The sequence below is a fragment of the Eschrichtius robustus genome, chromosome 1, assembly GCF_028021215.1.
Source record: "Eschrichtius robustus isolate mEscRob2 chromosome 1, mEscRob2.pri, whole genome shotgun sequence".
Lineage (NCBI taxonomy): Eukaryota > Metazoa > Chordata > Mammalia > Artiodactyla > Eschrichtiidae > Eschrichtius > Eschrichtius robustus.
Window position 1 is genome coordinate 65,649,161 of NC_090824.1, and position 23,017 is coordinate 65,672,177.

Sequence of the window (23,017 nt, forward strand, 5' to 3'; positions counted from 1 at the left end):
ACAATATTTTACAGGCTGAATACCTGTCCCCGCAGAACACTAAGCTAACAGAAGTCAAAGGAGATAAGGAGCCTTATTTATAGGTGTATGAATTCTGTACTTCCTACTCTTCCAGAAAAGGGTGTTTTCTGGCCCTTGATAATATTTCACATATCCAATATAAAGACAAGTCTGTAACTAGAGCAACTGCTCTTACAGGGTGTATTATTCACCACTATCCCCCACACAAGTCATGATGGTCCACTGCAGAGGTGGGATAAATAAAGCTGAATGAACACAATCAATAATTATAGTCGGGGCCCACGAGCAGTTTGGACAACAGTAATGTGCGATTTTCACCTTGCCTCTCATGATTTTGTACACGAGATCACAAGTACTCCAATTCACCAAAACATTACGCTTTAGACATGTATACAGACAACTTCAAGTGTTGTTTAATCTTGTCACTGCCCTAGTAATTTCAGATATAGTAGCAGTCACCTTCCTCTTACTAAGCCATGTCCTGCTTATGCACTGTACTATTATTAATATTACTACAAATTATTCTATGTACGGTTCTATCAAACTTACTAGTGCAAACATCCTATTCACACTAATGGGGCCCAGCGCAGTAAAATATACCATTCAGTTACAGTTGGTTTATTACACTGCCCAATGAGGAAAAAAAAAAAAAAAAAGGCACTATTTACTGTGAAAATACTAACATTAAATGCAAAGCAAACATAACTGAATTTTCCCATAAATTCAGGAAGTTCTTAGCTAATCATAGTATAGATTTAAATATTTAAAGTTTCACATATTCCATTATGAGCAACTTTGGAAGCATTTAAATTTTAAAATTAATATTTAATCAAATGAACTACAATTTTCAACATACTAACCCTTACACTAGGTTTCAGCCTTACCCATTGCATGCAATTAAAGAAATGTTGATAAAGCACTTGAAGTTAGATTCTAAGCCAACAGCAATGCAGAATTTTTTAAAAGTTAATTCAAGAGATGAAACGCTATAATATAGAAAAAGTAGCCATGTAAACATAACAGGGGAGGGGCTAGTTCTGCTCTCACGTGTGCTTAATTTTCTTTAAATTTAGTGAGTGGCATTCTGCATAGGAAAGAGGATCACTAGAATTGCAGGAAAAAACAGGAAAAGAACAATGGACTATCTAAGGGTCATTAGTAATAATAATAAAGCACTTAAGGAAGTTTACAGAGAAAAACATTACCAGGAATGATTCAGAAATCTCTGCGACATATCCCCTGCAAATATCCCGCAAAATTTAAAGCTCAACAGCTTAAAAAATAACTAAATAAAAGCTAAACTGCCTAAATCCTCCCCCAAAAGTTCTGCTTTATAAAAGCATATACAGTACAAATACACCATCATAGAAAACCTCACCACAGAGCAGGGGACCCTGGACATCAGGTCCAGTTTCAAACAGATGCAATTTTAACATGCCACTGGGCCAGAGTAAAAGAGTTGAAGGGTTCATGGAAACTCTGGCATTCCCATAAAATAGATCTATTGTAGGTAGGGGCAACCATTGTGCAGAAGAATTTTGGGGAAAACTCAAACTTCATATTGCCAAAAATATCAAGCTGTTACAATCTGTAGATAATTGCAATATAATTCTTACCTATTCATTGCTGAACTGGACATTAATTTCCCATAACTTTTAGTCAAAAATAAGTCATATTTTTAAGAATATTTTAAAGACACAAGGACTAAAACTTTACTCATAATACCACTAGGTGCTAAAAAATAACTCATGTAACTTTTTTTTTTTAAACCAAAAGCATTAAATAATGTTGGATTCGAGTTTGCTCATTGTAACAAATCAGATCTAGTAATTGGCATATTACAGATTTGAAGTAGCTTTGTGTCTCTCAATTTATAAATCAGAAATTGGAAATACGAAAGGATGTTGTAATGTGGGAGGGTCCTACGTAATGAAGGTCATTATAACTCCTGGCTCCAGAGCTATACAATCTAATATCCTCTCTGGTGGTTCTATGATATGCCCATGCATTACAGTTCTTGTTGACAGTCTGTTGCCTTGGAAATATTTCATTATTTCAGTTTTTCCATTTGTAGACCCTTGGCCTTGTGATATGAAGGCCATCCTATTTCATATTTTCGATTATCATTTAAGCAATCTTGTGGAGCTATTTATATATAAGCAAGTGTTAGACAACGCACATCATCATTTATCACTCTGTGTTTAAGCTTACACTGTAGGAAGAAATACCTCCAAAAAAGTCTCCACCACCACCTTTACTTTTTAAACCAAAAGCCCTGTGCAAATGGAATATGCTTTGCAAACCAGCATGGGCATATCGGATGCCTGACACTTCTGTCTAATTTTCTTGGTTATACATTCACATAGTGGAAACACTCTGTGGTAGTGCTATATAATTTTGCAGCCTATTGGAGTTTTTTTTCGGTTTTTGGTTTTTGTTTTGTTTAAATGCACAAGGTTTTCAACTTGTTCTTTCAGGCTCCAAAGAGACACCTTCTGTGTGTATGAGTCAGAGAAATTTAAGGAGTACTAAATAATAACGTAAGACATTATCAAGAAAAAGCTTCTCTTTCCAAAATTTACTCTGTAAACATTATTAGAAGAAAATGACTTTTGTACTGTATTATTAAACTCAGGTCAGATATGTCATAAATAAACAATAAGACAATTCAAAAGATATATTTTTTCAAGTTTTTGATCACTGGTATATTTGAAAAGCAGTAAAGAATAGTGTCCATGAATGCCTTTATGAAATCAATGATTTGGAAACCATTTTTTAAGTAAAAGGGAGGAGATCACTTAAGGCATGTCCACAGAAAGCCATCTTTTATAAACATATTTGTGTTCAACCATTACAGAGAAATCATACTACTAACCAGCAAGTTCAGGCACAAAGTGCACATAAAGGTAAAATGACTACTTAGCTGAAGCAAGTAACTATGAAAAACACCCCCTCCTGAACCAACCATCTGACTTCCCATTTCTCATTACAAAACCAAATCAACTAACATGTGTAATGTTTACACTTAAAGTGTTAAGAACATTTAAAACCCTAATAACAAAGTGAACCCTCGGGGCATAAAACAACTGTTTGGATAACGGGCCAAGTTTGTGGTTATTACTGTTTGAAAACATTTAGTTTTATAACTCCTTCCTTCCTTTCCTCTATATCGCTCCTTCCGCCCCTCCCTCCTTAGTACTACTCCCTCTCCCTACAGGTTAAACCTTCTCAGATCCAACCTTTAAAATGACAGCATCCGAGCTGAACAAGAAGATACTATTAAAGGGCATTAAATTAAATACAGTATATCCTCCTACAACTTCAATCAGAATTTCAGACCAAGTGTTATTTAGTTCAGCTCTCAAGTGGAGCGGAATAACAAATCGCGCACTTTGATTTACCTTCTTCGAATGCCAAATGGAGACAGGTGATAAAGAACGCGCTCATGCACAGGCTATGAAGTTTCCTCTAGAAATTAATTCTATCTTCAAGATTCCCATCTCAGAGAAATTCCCAAAATGGCACACAAATAGGCCTCTGCTAGAGAGATTACTGGGGCCATCCCAGTAAATACACTTACTACCAGCAGAACTGGGGATGAAGGAGGCAAAGAGGAAGGAAAGAACGGAGGAAATCAATTACAAACTTCTGATTTCAAAAAGTATTCATCACCATGTTAAATAAGAAGTAATTATTAAAAGCCTTGCACGATGCTCTGAGACATAATTTTTCTACCTACGAGAGTAAAGTACTTAATATGTGAATTCTCATAAAACACTAAGACTGAATGTTCGTTTTAGCTTTGAGTTGTCAGATAGTTAACGCTACCCACTTTTAACATCTTTAAAAACTGGACTGTGTATGATTTACTCTCAGGTACATGATTTATATAGAAATTAGCTAGAGTTTAGAATGAGTCACTTAAGTACCTACTTAAAATTATTTCCTTAATCCTGACAATTCTGCGGTCCCTACTGTATGGAGGAAACCAGCAACAGTGCAACTGAAGCTTTTTAAAGGAATAGCTTGTTTAATAATATCTCCCTACCGCCTCTTGATGTAAACTATAGGTTAAATGCTATGTTGTACCAAAAATAAAACTGCCCACGTAATAATAATTAAGTCTTGCTACTGCGGACTGCCCTCATCTTCTTTTCAAGTTCACTTACGCCTGTGAGGAAAGTAAACAGCGCTGCTTGGGGGCGGGGGGACAGGGGGTGCATATATCTAACCGCATTTGTTTTCCTCACGATTCAATGGGTAACATTTCATACTTCCTACTGAGCATTTTCTCCTCGGAGACAGAGAGAGATATTCACTTTGCTCAAACCAATATGCTATATGCAATTAATGTCATTAACGCTGCCAATTAATAGCAAATAGGATTCCAAACAAAGTGGGCTGGGTGGACAGCAGGAGGGAAAACCACGTGGGGCGGAGGGGTGCTTAGTTACTCCGAAATCTAACAATGCCATCCACGTAGGACGGTTAAGGAAATTTTGAATACAAACTCCCTTTCCCTTTGGCTTTGGTTTAACTAACTTCAAACAGACATGCTCGGCTGAGCTCCTTGCCTGGATAGGCAATTCTCACCAGGAACTTTTTTAAACACACATCTCCAAACAGTAACTAACGGGGCAGAGATGCTCCAACTGTTGGCACATTTTGGATCTCGCTATTGGCTTGCTGCTTTGGATTGGAGGGTTTTCTTCTTTCTTTTCCTTATTTTCTCTGGGGGGCAAGGGAGTGGAGAGGAGGGCAGGAGAGGAGAACAGAGGGCAAAGCAGGAGACCCACAAGTTGCCGAGGCTGGGGGCGCAGCCTGGGCGGCAGGGAGGCGGCGGCCGCGCGCCTCTCTCTCCGCCCGGCCCGGCCTAGCTGCTCCGCGCGGAGACAGCCCCTCGGCGACACCGTCCGGGCCTGGCGCGAGCTCCGCGCTCCCCGCCCCCGGCCTCCTCCTCCTCCTCCTCCTCCTCTCTTCTCCTCCTCCCCCTTCTCGCCTGCCTTCCCTCCCCCTCCCCAGCCTCATTCCTTCCTAGAGAGCAGCTGCCAAGGGACCTGCGGCGGCCCCGGGGATCCCCCGGCCCCCCCACCCGCTCCGCTGCCCCCAGTCATACAGCAGCCCCTTCTTTTCTGTTTGTTTCTCTTTCTTTTTCTTTTCTTTTTTGCTTTTTCATTCTTTCTTTTTTTTTTTTTTTTCTTTTTTTTTTCTGTCAGCGAGTCACTCCATTCGCCGAGCCGAGGAGGTGCGACCGCTCGGAGAGCCTGGCGCCGCCGCCGCTGCCGCAGCCACCGCGGGCGGACAATGCGCGCGGGGACCGCGAGCGAGCGCGGAGCCGCCAGCCCGCCGACCAGGTCCCCGCGGGCTCGCGGCCCAGGAGGCGGGCTGCGGAGCGGGCCCCGCCACCTTGGCGGCGGCGGCGGAGGCGGCGGCGGCGGCGGCAGCAACCGCCCCGGCGGCAGGTTCAATAAACAGAAAAGTGTTACCGTTCTCGCCTGGAAGGATCCTGCTGAAAGCTGGGCTTGGTGGGCGCCATCTTCCTGCTATTTTTTTTCCTCTCTTACTTTTTGCCTCTCTCCCCCCTCCTGGGGCGGGGGGCGTGGGGAGGGCGGGGGTGTGTGTGCGTGTGCGTGGGGTGGCGGGAGTGAGTGCGGGCGTGCGCGGCGCTCAGCTGCGGCCAGGCGGGCGGCGGCCGTGGCCTTGGCCGTGGCGGCGGCGGCGGCGGCGGCGGCGGCGGCGGCCGTGCTGCTGAGGCGGGGAGGCTACGGAAAAGTAGTGGGGCCGGAGCCTCGCCGGCGGCCGGCCGTCCCCTCGCGCCGCCGGTGCCTCTCGCCGCAGGTCGCCGCCTCCTCCGCCGCTTGCGCCTTCTCCTCCCCCTGCTCTCCGGGCGCCGCCGCCGTCCATGCGCCGCAGAGCCCCCGCGGCCCGGGCCGCTCCGGCTCCCGAGACATGCCCAGCGCGGAGACAGGCGACCGGCGGCGGCGGAGGAGGAGGGGGAGGCGGCGGCGCAGGGGGGGGAGGCGGCCGCGCGGCCCCGCGGGCAGCCAGGCCCAGGGCCCCGCCGCCTCCGGGTTCTCGCCTCGCGCGCCGCCACACCCCCCGCAGTCACCCCACCACCGCCACCCAGAGCTGGCCCGGTGGCAGGTGGGGCACACACCCTCCCGGCGGGGGGCGGGGGGGGGACCTAGGCCGGGAGGGGCGGGGACGGGGAGGACGCGCAGGGGGTTCCCAGCTTGACCGCTGTGAAAGTATTTCTGGGCATTTTCCAGCTGCTTTGCTCCAGAGCGCTCTCTCGCACGCAGACACACACCCCCCTATCTCTCTCTCTCTCTCTCCCCCTCCCTCTCTCCCTCCCTCTCTCTCCCTCCGTGTCTCTCTCTCCCCCCCCCCCCCCCCCCGGTCTCTCTGTCTCTCTCTCTCTCTCTCGCGTTCGGGGACTGGGAAGCTCCGCTGCCGGCGCAACAACGCCACTCAGTTGCAGTTTCGAACACTTCCCTCCTCTCGAGTATCGCGGCCAGGAGGAAAGAAACAGAGAGAGGAGCTGGGAGGCCACGGGAGCGGGCTTCACAGGACGGCGTTCGGGGCGCGCCTCCGCGGACAGCGCGTGGGGGTGTGCGGGCGGAGCGGCCCTGAGGGCCCCGTGAGCGGGTGCAGCGGCGGCACAGGCACCTTGTGGCTCGGGCGCTCTCAGCAGCGTTGCAAAGCCGGAGCAGCTGCATTATTCACGCACATGCAAGTCTGCAGACCCCGGGGTTCACAAGTGAATCCCCAGGAGTTTAAACGCAGTTAGATAAAACGCCTCTCTCGACTTGGCTCCTAGGACCTGGGACCCGACCGGACTGCGGGCCTCGGGGATCCAGCCCAGCTGCCTCCTTATTTTACGGCTCAGCAAGGCCTAGGGAAAGGGCCACTCAGTGCAGGGCCAGTGCTGGAATCCTATTGCCTGGGTAGCCCCTGGTCAGCGCGTTTTCTCCACTAAACCGCTCTGCCGGGTGTGGGCAGCTTTTTAAGCAGAGACTTGGGTCGGTCATGTGTCACCCAGGAAAGTAGAAAGGACTCTTAAAGCATTCCCACTTTGAATAAATGAAAGAGCCAGACGGAAAACATCAATCCTATGAGAGGCTTTGCATTTTACTTTAAGCTTAAGAAAAAAATAGACCTGCAAAGGGGTCCCATTCAGTTCTACCATTCCAGTACACTGGGGCTGAGAGTTAGAAACTTGGAAAACATAAGTGTTTTTCGTGATAGACGTGTTTAGTCTGCATGATGGTGTTTGAGTTCTCTTTGGAGTACACTCTACAGGTAGGAGAAGATGAGAGTGATTGAAAAATGAAGTGGAGAGTGTTGAGTACAAGATAGACAGGGGCTAGAAGGGAGGGGAAAAAGTTGTCTACTGGAAGTTTTGGCTCCAGGACAGCCAGCTTAGGGCATTTCTACCCAAAGATGACAAATGAGAGAAGCTTGTGTTCTTCCAACAGGCCACTCTTTGCTTGAAAACCCCCCACCCCTGTCAGTCCCTCATTAGACTCCCCAAAATAAGTTAATGCAAAAACAAATTTTGGGGGGGGAAATGATGTCGCCATTCACTCGAACAGACAGATCCAGGTCTTGAGGTGGAAACTAAGTCTGCCCTTCACAGCCCCTTCAGCCTAACAAGTAGGTGGCCCACATTCCCAATAAAATTCCAGAGGACAGGGGACTTGTGACTCAGACCCTGCCAATAATCCTCTTGCCCCACATGACTCGCTCCCCTGTCCCCAAATTAACTAAAATTAAAGGCAGTAACAGGTGTCATCATATCTGAGTAACGAAACCAAGAGCTACATTTTTCACAGCTAGCACCTTCTCTTCTGTCAATATGACAGAACATGAAAAGAGAAGAAGGGAAAAATACATCCCAAAGGCTAGAGTTTAGAGTTGATTATTTTTAAAGCTTTAGTCTTTAGAACTGCAGTGGGATTCAGACTTGATAAAGTGGCCCAAATTCAAAGATGAAGGTGGAAGCATCGGTACAGCTTTTGGCGTTTGAGTGCGGGACCATGGAGGATTACCCCTGCGTGCTCCTGACTTGCAGGGAAATTGGCCCTGGGAAGATCTTTATGATGAAAGACACCAACACTCAGAGAGTAAACATAAAGGCTGAAATTTCATGACCACCTCTTATGCCCAATTCATATCTTAAGGGTTAGTTGAAGTTCCCTGGAGGTCCCTGAAATCATCCAAAGGCCATCTGACATTTCTGACCCTTGACTCACTACTTCAGAGACCACACTATTGTGACTATTGCCTGCACTTCCTAGCTAAAGTGATCACTGGATTCTATTGTCATTTAAATGTTTATAAGTGACAAAAAAAAAAAAAAACAACAACCATAAAACCATACCTGAACCATGAAAAGGAAAAATCTAATTCTTTCCTGGTCCTTTATGTTTGAAAGATTCCCAGATCTTTTGTATTAAAGGTTCTTGTAATCACTGAAGTAAAACAAGACTAAAATAATTTAAATAAAAAATCTCTTTGACAAGGAATAGCCTCTTTTTGACTTATTTTCAAGACTCTTTTTTTTAAACTTCTGACAATACTCAGAGCATACAATGAAGTCTTCTACAGAATATCTGCAATACTGGGCATCAACTTGGAAAACATTCAGTGTGTTATGCAAAACCTGCTCTGGTTGCTGAGCCACTGGTTAGAAGGCACAAAATATGGCAGTGATAGATTATCTTAACCTTTTCAGTTTAAACACTGTTGGTTCAAATCAAAGGTTCTCAAATCAATGAAGTTTGAAATACAAGGTAAGAATAGGAGCTGTTATTTGAATTATGCATTGTGTATATTTTAAGTTAAATGCCATTGGCAAAGCTCTCAGATGTTTAATCGTATGCAATCTGGGAAACACAAATATTTAATTTCACACTTTCATGTGTTCTTTTTTTCCTCCCATCTTCTATAAAACTGAGCCCCACAAATGGGAAGCTTACCTTTCATACTACATTGTTAGTTTTTCTCAGCACATTTTTGTGGATTACATTTTTGATAAAATCTTGCAACATGGCAAGTTGTCTTTAAGGAAAAACTTCAGGGTTCTAGGGCTGTTGGTGGTGGTGGTAATTTTTTCCCCCTTTCTTTCCTAACTGAATCAAAGAATGTTTACTATTTCAGTGTCACAACCATATTTATTTTAATCCATAAATGTTTGGAGGAAATGCAAACAATAAATACTTTAAAACTTCCTTCTTCCCACCTAACCTAACTTTGTAAAATTTGCTTCCTAACTTGCATCTCTGAATCTTACGCATTTGCATTATAATACGTTTAAGATGAATACTTAACAGCGCCGAGGAGACTCGGATTTCATGCTGTATTTCCCTGTAGTAACAGGTGACATGATAACACTATTATGTAGAATTGCAAGTGTACGGCTACACGTGAAAACTGTTCCCATTCTGTTTGGAAACAAATGATCAGTCAGCCTCAGGTGATCAATTGCCCCCTGGCCGCCAGTCAGCGCGGGTCCGCACCCGGCAGAAGCATTGAGAAAATTCCGCTGAAAGGGACGAGGATCCCAAACTTTGCAAAAGCACCTTGTTCTGCGCCTCAGACTTCGCTGTAACTCCTTGGCTACGCGGGGCTGAGACTCTAGATTTGGGGCCAGGCAGAAGGCAAAGGTTGATATGACTTCGCCAGTACACTGGAGTGCCTTTCAATCGGAATTGTGAATTATTTTTTCCTGTCTTATCTGTAGAACGAGGGGCAAGCAAAGTGAGCCCTGGCGATGTGCATGTGTGTTGTAACGCATAAAACAGGAGGCAAAGTGAGTCCCACCCCAGCACCCCGGAGCGGGGGGACACTATCCCAGCCCAGGCGGGACTACTCACCGCTGCTGGTAGGAGGTGATGCCCTGGACGTTCTGCGGGGTGCCGTTGGCCGCGGCGCCGGCCCTCCCCATGCCCGCGCCGGCCGGCACCCCCGCGGCCGCCCCGCCGGCTGCCGCGGCCGTCACCTGCACGCTGAAATCCGGAAAGATTCGGATCATCGCCGCGGCTTCGGCCCCCGGGCGCGGCGGCTCTGGGCTCGGGCTGGCGGGGGCTCGGGCTGGGGCTCGGGCAGCGGCGGCAGCAGCAGCAGCGCGAGCAGCGGCGGCGGCAGCAGCGGAGCCAGGCACTAGCCTGCAATCCCATTAGTGAGCCGCGGCCACTGTGCGCGGCGGAGAGGCGCTTTGATGTGCGCGCAGCGGGCTGGGGGGGGGGGCCGCAAGCGCAAGGAGGAGGTGCGGGGGGGCGTGCGAGGGACTTGCAAACAGCAAAACGTGTCAGGGTGGGTCCTTTTTTCCCTTTTGGGGGGCGGTGGTGCTCCCCCCTCTTTCCAGGATGTTGCTCTCACTGGCTGCTCCGACTGCGCTGCGCGAGCCCAGCTGAGGGAAGAAGGGGAGGGGGTGGCGGAGGAAGGATGCACCGGGAGGCTTAGAGAGGACTTGGCCGGTGCAAGGGGATGACGGGCAGCGGAGGGTGCCTTTCTTTCCCGCCCCCTCAACACAAACACGCACACACACACCGCGCACTTCCGACTCGAAGTGTAAGACAGGCGCGCTCTCTCCCCTCTTTTCTCTAGAGAAATAACCACCATCCAAGCAAGCTCGCGCCTCCCGCGGCTCCCTGTAACCTGGACTCCAGCCCGCGTGTGCAGGAATGGGGGCGCAGAACCTCCCCTCCGGGCCGGGACCCCTCTCTGCCCGTCTTCTGTACACTAGGCAGCGCGGGGGTTGCCAACTGCAAGTTGGACTACTGGAGAACTTGATGCTTATCGAGGAGGGATGGTGTGCAAAGGAGGGGGGGGGAGGCGCTTTTGTGCAATGGAGAGTTTGTTCCCTTTATAAGAAGGGACTCTCCTAGCTTCTGGTGGGCTGGCATGTTGGTCTTGGACAAACTTGTGAGGTGGGGACTGCAGGTCCAGCTGGAGGGATTCGGGTGTGCCCCTGATGACCCATCTCTATACGCCCCTTTCGAACGATGAAACGAATAAATTAGCAGCCACAACTGGGGTGAACTCTGCAAATTCCAACCACCAGGGAAACAAAAAGAGAAAACACGTGCATTTATTTCCTCGTGTCTTCCAGTTACTTCTCCACATTGTTACATCGGTGTTTCTTTAGGGGATGAGGAGGGATGCTGTGGTTTGGGCGCGCCCTTTTACTGACAACTTGCACTTCTTCTAGCCTGCATAATGGGTGGGGCCAATGGGAGCGAATGATTACCCCTACCCCCTGCCCAGGACCCCCAGTGGCCCCACTTCCTCCCTCTTTCTTCCGGGTGGCGACACTGGACCTGAGTTGCCGGGAGGACGGTGCTGCCCTTACGCGACGCGGGGCTCGGGCTCCCCTCCTCTTGCGCGCCACCGCCCCCAACAAGCTTGGCTGGTGCTCCTGTTGGTTTCCCCATCTCGTTCTCTCGTCTCTTCCTCTCCCCGCGCGCAGAGGCCCGGGCCTGGCAGCTGGGGGACAACTGGCCGCCGCGCCCGCCGCGCGAAACCAACTTGGGCTCGGCGGAGCGTGGTGGCCGCGGCCGCGCTGCCCGACCCTCTGCCAATAGCGCCTCGCCGGGCGAGGCACCTGCTTAACCCTTTGAGCCTGGGGCGCAGCCGGCCCCTGGGACCCAGAGGGGCAGGGCCGATTGGCCAGAAGTTGCCGAGGACGAGAGCGGTAGAGACTGCCCAGCCCGGCGTCCCCGCACAAGGTCTGGGGGCCAGACGCCTACCCTCGCCGCAGACCTGGGCGTCCCCTTCCACCCTCGTGGCTCCCGGAAAACAGCCAAGCCGCACAAAGGCCGGTCTGCGCCCCGGCTGCGTCCTGCTCTGGCTGAGCAACCTCTGCGCTCCCCTAACCCGAGTCAGTTTCCGGAGAAGCCGCCCGCGCCCGGCAGCCGCAGGGAGTCAGAGGGAGGGAGCCCCAGCTCTGGCTGGCCGGGCCCACGGCGCAGCTGCGTTTCCATTTTCCTCTCAAAGAAAATGCTTTGGACGGCAGATAATACCAGGAGATATGAAACTGCTTCGTCCCCCACATGTTGCACGTAAAAAGAATCGTAATGAGCATCTGTGGCATGTGCTAGGGATCCCACGAGTTAGTTGAAGATCTAACTGAGGTCCTGACTGCCTCCTTCCTAGGAAGGGGTCTTTTTCTAGTTCAAAGGCATTTCATTAAGAGATACTAATACTTGTTCAGTGGCCAAACGCAAAGTCACTGAACCGGCGAGGGTAGGGTGTGCTGAGAGGGTAGGGGCACATGGGTAGGTGGAAAGCCACCGTGGAGGGATCAGGTCACAGACGTAGCCAGGCCAGGCCTTGCAGTTTGACTCGGGTCTCAGAGCTCTCCCCTCCCCACCTCTCATCCTCAGGGCTGAGTCTGAAGAGATCTCAAATACCACCTCTTGGCTCTGCGCAAGCTTTCCTGTAGAAAGAAATGGGAGTTTGTGCTAATTATAGCCAGATCAGGAATGTTCTAGGGGTTGGGAAAAGTTCTCCTTCTCTGACTGCATAGGTCAAGGCCAGCAGTACTGTAGGCCACAGGAAGCCCAGTTAACGGCTGACCAATGAGGCTTAAAATGAACATATATGCAGACAGTGGATTTCTATAAAATAGCACGTCTGAATCATTGGCCCGTTGTGGGCTGGTGCCTGTGTCTGGCATTTGATATCTAGGTCAACCAGTTGGTGGAGGTTTCTGGCAAGTGGCTGCTTCTTCCATGTGTACTTTGACTCCGATATGTAATGCCATGTTTCAGGTTAGATCTGGTGGATCCAGAGGCAGTCCCTCATGTGCTAAATGATGTCAGAGGTGGATAAAATGCTCTTTGGCCAAAAAAAAGCAGGATTTTTAGAAAATTATTTTTCCTTTTAGATTATTTTCTGCACAATCCACGAGTTACATTTATAGACAGTATCACCCTTCTTCTTTAACTGTTTTAATATTGATTCTATGAAAAGACCAGCTATTATATCTTATTGACTACTTATTTTACAGACTAGTTAGTCTGGAAATATGTGATCCTGCTTCTCTTCTCTTTTGGAGGGCAAGTTTTTCTTGGAAGCCCAAAGGGCAAACCTGTCCCACTCGAAAGAAGATGTGAGATCTGCTGTTAGACATTTGAAACTAGATATGCTTAAGCTACTTCAATTATACTTGATACTATTAAAATAGAGTTTAATGAGCACATTCAACTTCAAAGTTCCAAGCTTTCAACTGTCTATATTTAAGAGAATTAATAGGGCTCCTCCCCTCCAGAAACTTTCTTTTCTAAAATAGAAATAAACAGACTACTCAAAGAAGACTTGCACAGTAGGTTACCTTAGAATGTATGTGATAAGTCTGTTTCAGTATTTTGTCTTTACATGTAAAAATTTGGAAGTTTGGTTTGCATGCATGACAGACAAATTCCTTATTGCATCTTCTTATCTCCATGTTCATTAAGGACCTTAAGCAAAATATAAGTTTATTCCCTCATTAGTAATTCAGATTTCATTACTCTACTCTTCCAGTTAAAATCTTTACATGCTGGTAGCCGTTTTGAAATATTTTGAAAGTTGCTTTGGCACTCAACCAACCAAAAGGGCTCCAGTTAACATTAAACTGTATATTTTCTCATTGTATATCCTTCTCCCCCCACCTAAAATCTACATATTAGGTTATGTAGAGACATAGAAAAGGATTTTATGATGTCTTAACTCTGAAAACATACATACGATACACACACAGCCACCACAATATATATTTACATCTTTATCCTTGTTGTCATTGTACAACTGTGCCTTTTGCTCATGTGATATAAATATCTATTCTCTGGAAATTCATTTCCATTGACTTAGAGTTAAATGGTTTGACTTTGAATTTTCATGATTGGCTGTCAGAAGCTGCCAATGACAGGTAGGAGAGAGCAGCTACAAAGCTTTATTGTAACCAATTTTTGTTTTACTTTGGTCACGTGTTTAAGAGGAAAATAAAATAGTACACAGAGATCAGAATAAGATAAAGCAAAACAAAATAAACAGAATGAAAATACTATATGTAATGAATAAGGTAAGAAATGCTTTACTCTGAAAAGGTGTTTTATTGAAGGGATCATGCTTCAATGAGAGGGGTTTTTTTTTTTTCCATTAAAAAAAACCCATGTGAGGACTTCCCTGGTGGCACAGTGGTTAAGAATCCACCTGCCAATGCAGGGGACACGGGTTCGATCACTGGTCCGGGAAGATCCCATATGCCGCGGAGCAACTAAGCCCGTGCGCCACAACTACTGAGCCTGTGCTCTAGAGCCGGCAAGCCACAACTACTGAGCCCACGTGCCACAGCTACTGAAGCCCACTCACTCTAGAGCCCGTGCTCCTCAACAAGAGAAGCCACCGCAATGAGAAGCCCGCGCACCGCAACGAAGAGTAGCCCCAGCTCGCTGCAACTAGAGAAAGCCCGCGCACAGCAACGAAGACCCAACACAGCGCCCCCCCCCCAAAAAAAAAACCATGTGAGATAATTTACAGATATCTGAGAGAGGAGTCTTCATTGTAGGAAAAGCCGTGAGCTAAAATTAAGGTCCCTCCATATCATGGGAAGGAGATTTTACATTCTGTAGAGGGGTTTAATATTTGATTTAAACAATTTTCCATCTTTGCTCCTCAATCCAAATTGAACTCAAGCTCTTACTGCTAACTTTGCCATGCAATTAATATGTCCCCTAGTCCATTCAAAAGCAAAACTACAATGTCAGGGGAGAAAAAAATGACGTGAACTTCACAATAATGTCTTTCTCAATATTCCAGAAGAGAAACTAAGGAATTAAGAGAGAATACCTAATAAATCATTATTTATAATATATGTATGTCCATTTATAATATATAAGGAGAGTACTGAGGATTTTTTCATATTACTACTACCTATATCAAATACTGAATATCTCAAACTGTTATGCTAAACTAATTCTCAGAGGACTTTAAAAATATATAGCTAGAAACAGAAGAGGTTTAGTTAAAAGAGAAGAAAATCCTTTAGCTATTTTCTAAAATCAGCAGCAGGCAGTAGAAGAGGAGGAATTGTTTAAAAAAAAAAATTAGTGAGTGGGGAAGGGTCTCAGATCCATACGGTTTTTTGTTTTTTTTTTAGTTAAAATATTCACACATCGTGGTAATATTATTCCAAAGCATGTGCAAATCAATAGAATCTAACTAAAGCTAAACTTAGACTTACATGCAAAAAAACTAAATTGTCTCAACATATTTAAAAGACTAATTTGTCTTTAAACAACAATCTCAAAAATTGCTCTTGCCTCTTTTTTCATGATAGAGAATTTGATTTTGGGGTTGAAATATCTCTAAATTTTAGGAGATAATTTTAAATCTACCTGTGATGATAAAGGAGTCCCAAAATGTTGGTTCCAGTTTGCTTCTTCTATGACTGTCAGCATAATTAGAACTTGAAAAGACCCACTAAGATGTGAGTTGTGACTTGCACCTCAGATCCAGCAGCCCATGCTACTTTTTGTTTCAGTGAAAATTATACCTAGTGCTAACTGGAAATTTTATTTCTGTTTGGCTGGATTCCTCCAAGTAGGCATACTTAAACAGCCAATGGACTCTTTTCTTCACTTAATTTTCTTATTAATTGTAAAATTATTAATTCAGTGCATGCTTGATTGAAGGAGTGACATTGCTTTGGACTGATTTTTTTCAAAATGAAAACAACCATACTAGATGAGTTTTTACTTGAATTTTTCATTTCCAGTAGGATGGGATATTTTAAAAACCTAATCACATAGCAAATCAAACGGTTTTATTACACTCCATGCTGTGTCAAACATTCTGTTTTTATTAAACTGTTTTGTCTTTTCACCTAGAGGAGTGATTCTCAAACTTTAGCATGCATCAGATCACAAGAAGGGCTTATTAAAGCACAAATTTCTGAGTTTTACCTTTACAAGATCTTATTCAGTAGGTCTGGGGTGGGGCTAATAATCTGCATTTCTAACAAATTGCTAGATGATACTGATGCCATTTGTCCAGGCACCATATTTGAGAACCACTGACCTGCAGTGTTTAAGATAAAGGGTTGAGTTGGGAGGTCTAGATTCAGATCCCAACTTTGCTACACACTGATTGAGTGGTCAAGAGCAAGTTCTTTAAGCTCTCTCAGCTTCCACAACCTAACCTGGTATTAATTCAGGTCAGCATAAATGGATTTGCCCTGCCTGATGGGGATTCGGGCACAGTTCCTTCCTTCAGGAAGTCAAGGGTTTATAAGCAGAAGTAAATATATAAAGAAATTGCAATTGCAATTATTGCAATTGCAATAAAGTGTCCTAAGGGCAACAACAGATTTACATAAAAAGTACAAAAGTGGCATGGGGGGTTGGGGTTTGAACCAGATGAGAAGAGAAATAAAATGTGGTCAGGAGCTTTGGGGTAAGAATCATGCACTCTGGGTTTGACTACAGTTCTACCATTTATAAGCTGGGTGACTTCAAGCAATTTGTTTATTTTCACCAAGCCTCTGTTCCTTTCTTTGTAAAACTAGTAATATATGTAGTTCTCAAAGGATTGTTGTAGGGTTTAATTGATGTAAAGTGTGTAAAGTACTTAGTACAGTGCCTGACTCATGTAAATTACTCAACAAAAGGTAGTCATCACCATGAGGACGGTCTCTTAAGTTCTCTCCCAAGTTCTCTGCCTTGGTGGAGATGGGAAAGGTCTTGATGGTTACCCAGATAACTTATGAAATATTTACATGCTCTATTTACGAATGTTGACAAGTCTAAAGTTATTTATTTTAAATTCTACAACAATACACCTGCAGTTCTAAGTGACTAACTTTGTTGATCAAAGTCAAGAAAGACACCAGATAAAATTACTGCAAGTGTTTCCTAAAGTCCAGTGCACTTTTCTAGAGGCTTGAAGTCCAGCTTTACACAAAGGGCAGTAAACTTCTGACATTAATCATATGCAAGATGTGTAGGACCTAGAGATTATCATACTAAGTGAAGTAAGTCAGACAGACAAAGACAAATATCATATGATATCACGTATGTGGATTCTAAAAAATGATACAAATGAACTTAATTACGAAACAGCAACAGACTCACAGACTTAGAAAACAAACTTATGGTTACCAAAGGGGAAAGGTGTTGGGGGAGGGAAAAATTAGGAGGTTGGGATTAACATAAACACACTACTATATATAAAATAGATAAGCAGCAAGGACCTACTGTATAGCACAGGGAACTCTACTCAATACTCTATAATAACTTATATAGGAAAAGAATATGAAAAAGAAGAGAGGTATGTATATGTATAACTGAGTAACTTTACTGTACACCTGAAACTAACACAACATTGTAAATCAACTATACTCCATTATAAAATTTTAAAAAATATTTATAAAGAAAACTGACAAAAAAGGTGTGCAATGCAGTATCCTACCCATCATCCTTGTTACAAGAAATATATCTGGTTGGTATTGTTATCAACCTTCATATTATAAATAAACAATCTTTGATTAAAGAAAATTAAATATAGTAAAGATTTTTAAATAGATATGTAGAGGCATAAAATAAAATAGTGGATAACAGATCCACTATTGTATTGGTTATTACTGAAAACAAATATATGGGTTTTATTTCCAATCTTTTGAAGTTAATGAGGGTAAGGATAACCGTAATCTTTTACCAGAGTATTCCTTGGCACAATGATTCCCAAACATTTTTGTCTCAAGTCTCCTTTAACTCTTAAACATTTGGAGGCCATTCAAAGAGCTTTGGGTTATGTACATCACATCTATCAATATTTAATGTAGTCAAAATTAACATATATATGCAAAAATTTCTTATTAGTTCATTTTAAAAATAAACTCATTACATGTTAACATAATAACACTTTTTATTTTAAACACTATTTTTTAAACTATTTTAACACTATTTTTTCCAAACAAATAAGAAATAGTGATATTGTTTTATATATTTTTGTTTTCTTTAATATCTGGCTTAATAGAAGACAAGATTCCCATATCTTTTCTGCATTCAGTCTGTTACAATAAGTTGTTTTGGTGAAGAAAATCTAGGTTCACATAGATACAAGGTTAGAAAAGAGTTAAGTTAAATTTTAATAGCCTTTACATATAACTGTAGATATTTTTCTTTGCTGTTATTATACCAACACTCGTAAGTAGTAGTTTCTTAAAAGTTAGCTGTAATGTGGAATCTGGAATCATATTAAGAAAGTTTTCAGGGCTTCCCTGGTGGCGCAGTGGTTGAGAATCTGCCTGCCAATGCTGGGGACACGGGTTCGAGCCCTGGTCTGGGAAGATCCCACATGCCGCGGAGCAACTGGGCCCGTGAGCCACAATTACTGAGCCTGCGCGTCTGGAGCCTGTGCTCCGCAACAAGAGAGGCCACAATAGTGAGAGGCCCACGCACCGCGATGAAGAGTGGCCCCCACTTGCCACAACTAGAGAAAGCCCTCGCACAGAAACGAAGACCCAACACAGCCATAAATAAATAAATTAAAGAAAACAAATACTTTAAAAAAAAAAAAGTTTTCACACTCTAATCATTGAAATCCATTGGCCTGTAGATTTTTTTGTCCATACATGGCTTTATATCATATGCAATGATAATTTTTAAAACATTAACTAACTGGATTATGCAGATCTTCCAAAGGTTAACACATTTTATTATACAATATCAGTAAAAATCACATTTGCTAGTATCTCTACCACTCTGTTCAGTAAAGTCTCTACATACTGGGAAGCTGTCAAGCTCACAATGGCAGGTACAAGTTTCCTAAAATTCTAATTTTCACTTGGAATATTATAATTGGAATATTGGAATATTGGAATAATTGGAATATTCTAATTGGAATATTCTAAATTCTAATTTTCACTTGGAATATTATTATTGGTAGCTAAATACCATCAGTTGGATCTTCAAAGTGACAGACACACTTTATTCATTTTCAAGAAAATGTCTGTCAAATACTCACATCTGAATACCCATAGTTTGTCAGTTATTCTTTCAAATAGTGTTCCATGAAAAAAGTGGCTAGTTCAGCTTGCAACGAAAACAATGGCACGAGTATTTTATTGAGATACTTATAGATACGTAGCAAAAATGCTTTATGAGTACTTCCTATTTCACCACAAAGGATATTTAAAGATATGTGTTCAAGGGTCCAGATGTAATAAAGTTAATAATTCTTACTGCTTCATCAAGGATATTCTCAAATGAGCCTGGCAGCTTTTTACTGTGAATGTGTGGCAGGGGAGAATACAGTGACTACTAGTGTACTTTGGTGCTACTGCCTTGATTCATGCTGATGCCCGAGCAGTTTTACTCACCATTGCTTTTGTACCATCAGCATCCACAGTGAAACATCCACAATGAAAAAGGCAAATAATGTTTTAATATTATTATATTATTAGCATTACTATAGTATATTAAAATAGTTTTGACTTCATGGACACCCTGAAAACATCCTCAACCCACACTTTGAGAACTGCTATCTTAAGAGTATGTGTCTAAGTTATTATTATGACCAATAAGTAAGAGGAAAAGTTTAAACATCCTTTTTGCTGTATTTTTTTAAAGAGTGAAAATACACTTCGCAATTATGTGTTGGTTTGCTATCAAATCATGAATAGATTATTACGAATGTTGTACTTGGGACTTTGATTTCATGTAGAACTCAGAAATAGATACTTTGTTTTCTTATATTGTTATCCAGGAAGTGGGTATAGCTTCTAACAAAGCAATTCCAGCACTTAATGTTGAAGATCTGGGACCAGGAACTTAATTTTCCCTCTGTTCTCCAAGAAAAAGATGGGAATACAGAAATCAGAATGATACTTCAGAAGGCTGGAAAGATGAAACTCAGAAGGAGCTAGATTAAGTTCCATAGCAGAAAGAGGTTTTCCATTGTTCAGAACCTGAAGAGGGCCACCTCTGGAGGTGCTGAGCCTCCCTAACTTGCAACAAAATGACTACCTTCTAGGAATTCAGATAAAGAGCTGGAGTCCGTGACCTTTAAGTTCATATTCTATGTAGACATAATACTTAATCATATTATCTCTATTCCATAAGCAAAATACCATAACACCATTTTCAAAGAAGTGTTGTACAATCTTTCTAACACAGCTTCACAGGCAACCACAAATATTTTCTATATCATTTATCATCATTCTTAGGCTGGAGGATTTTAAAATCTTGTTCAAAATGGAAAAACAAACTGAGTTATTGTGCAAAGCATCTTCAGTGTCTCAAAACCCACAAACCACAAGAAAAAGGGAAAGATCTGTAATTTAAGTATTTACACTAATTAATTTTGTTTAAGTACCCTGGACAGCTGCTCAAGACGCAGACCAAATAGAAGGAGAGTAACAATCTTCTGAAGTTAAATCACTACTTGTTATTAGTATTCATAATCAAAGGCGTATCTCAAAGAGATGATAAACTACTGAAGAATTAATCATTTATGGAATTTAAAATAATCTGGCTCAAGAATTATATCTCAACTGTGAGATACGTATTTGATGGAAGTTGTAGAAAAAGAAGCTTCTTGGCTGACTTATTTACAGAGACAGCTTTTCAGTGTTTTTGTCTCAGGGGAATCAAGAAAGGATGTGTATCAGAGAAATGTCATCCATGTATCTTTGCACAAAGGTAAGATACCAACATAACTCTGTTTTAATTTTACTTATTTTGACTGAGAAATGATCCCTCTTAAAAAGTGATTTGTGTGGTCATAGTCAAAGAAAACTATAAACTTGAGGAAGATTCATTGAGAATTGTAAGTTATTATACATGAGGGGAAATCTAAACCAAATGTTCAAAGTTTTGCCAATCTTATTTTGTTTTATTTTGGAGAATGATAAGAAGCATTTTCACTTCGAAAGTGCCTTGATGTCAAAGATCTTGGTTTATTATGACTTTTTAAATTTTATTAATTTTTATTTTTGGCTGCATTGGGTCTTTGTTGCTGCGCGCGGGCTTTCTCTAGTTGCCACCAGTGGGGACTTCTCTTCGTTGCAGTGTGCGGGCTTCTCATTGCGGTGGCTTCTCTTGTTGTGGAGCACAGGCTCTAGGCGCGCGGGCTCAGTAGTTGTGGCATGCAGGCTCAGTAGCACAGGCTCAGTAGTTGTGGCGTACGGGCTTAGTTGTTCCACGGCATGTGGGATCTTCGTGGACCAAGGCTCGAACCTGTGTCCCCTGCATTGGCAGGCAGATTCTTAACCACTGCGCCACCAAGGAAGTCCCTATTATGACTTTTTATTTTTAACTTTTTCTAAAAAGAAATTTTGAATTCACCAAAGTAAAATATACCATATATGAAATCACTTCAGCTTTGTGTAACAACAACCCAAATTAATAACTGCTGAGATAAAATAGGAGTTTATTTCTCTCTCGTGTAAATGTTTGGGATATACGAGTACAATATGATCACATTTTTTCTTTTTTTTTTTAAAGGAAGAAGACAAAGTTTTTGGAATTTCAGTGCAATAAGAAATCTTGTATTGTGAGGTATAATTTTAAACGTATATATAACATAGAACTAAACCCAGCGAAACCTGCAGATATTATTTATTCAATACTAATGTGGTCAAGTATTGTTCCTTTGACCCATATTCAGACTATGAGGGAGAAGTATCAAGAATCAAGATTGCTTATAGTGGGAACATGGACTCTAGGAAACCTCAACCACCCCTTTCACTGAAGGAAAGGCTGCAGGCATTCAGCAGTTTGAGAATGAGAGCTCTTTCTGTTGGTGATCTTGGGTGACTTAACATTTTCAATCTGGTTCTGCAGAGACAAGTTATATCCATAGAATAACTTGCTCCCTCAACCATTCTCTACCAAAGACTCTCTTACCTTCAACTTGAGCTTCTTTTAAACTTGTAACTCCAGGTTTCTTTTCAAGCACATTTCAATATTACATGCACTGTTGTTACCATTTGAAAATTATAGAGAAGCTCAGATATTTTAATAATAGTTTAGGAAACTCCTATTCTACATTGTATGTTCGGGGTCAGGAAAGGGAAAACTTGAAATCCAGTGCCTGGATTTTAACCTGGCCAGGGACTTGAGGCAAATTACTTAGCCTCTCAGGGAAGAGTTCCTTTCATTCATTTCCTTTTAATGATGCATGGATTTATTTCAACAAATACTCCTTGAACACCTATTATATGCCAAGTACTCTTTTAAGCAGAAGGGCTACAGCAGGACCTAAAACAAAGCCGCTGCTCATGTGGAGGTTCCACTATAGGTAAGAGGAGATAGCAATGAACTAACATCTGTAAAAGTCAGAAACGACAACTTAATAGGGTTGTTATAAGGATGAAATAAAGTAAGCAATATAAAGTGTTTAGCCTAGTACTGACATGCAAACACAATTCTAGGTGGAAGCTATTATTGATGGTGTTACATGGGTTTGGGAATAGTATGAATCAAAAAAATTTAGTTTGCATTAATAGTCTAAAATAACATACCTAGTCTGCATGGAAGGAGTTATTCCTATTTTGAAAACAAACAAACAAAAAAAGCCTGTAATATCTAATGGAAGATAATCCCACATTAAAATAATTTGTACCTCTCTTCTCTTATTTCTCTGATTTTTCAGGGTAGAATACATGTATTTTAAAGTACCCACAAATAATTAGTGGTGTTAAAATGGGTAAAGAAATGAAAATTAAAAATTGATGTTTCTTGGTCATCTGTTAGTAGTCAGGTACTATGTTAGGCATTTTATACATACTCCCTTCTTTAAACCTCATAACAACCCTAAAAAGTACCTATTATTAGCCCCACATTAATAGATGGAAAAACTTCATTAATTGCAACAGACTCCAGTAAATACTTGGAACAACTAAAGAAAAAGAAAAATAAAGACAACTAAAATAGCTTATATTTTTTAGCGGCGTTATTGTTTTACAAGTATATGTTATTGGCTGTATATATTTTTCACGTAAGAAACA

The 23,017-nt window shown here is 42.8% G+C and overlaps 1 protein-coding gene across 2 annotated transcripts in view; it reads right to left on the reverse strand.

Moving 5' to 3' along the window:
• The window catches only part of NPAS3 (neuronal PAS domain protein 3), an 855,298-nt gene extending 845,328 nt beyond the window's left edge, over positions 1 to 9,970 (reverse strand). For both annotated transcript variants that reach the window (XM_068534504.1, XM_068534494.1), the window contains exon 1: positions 9,900 to 9,970. In XM_068534504.1, the coding sequence (XP_068390605.1) occupies positions 9,900 to 9,970 (71 nt within the window). The remainder of the gene's footprint in view (positions 1 to 9,899) is intronic.
• Positions 9,971 to 23,017: the final 13,047 nt, after the last annotated feature.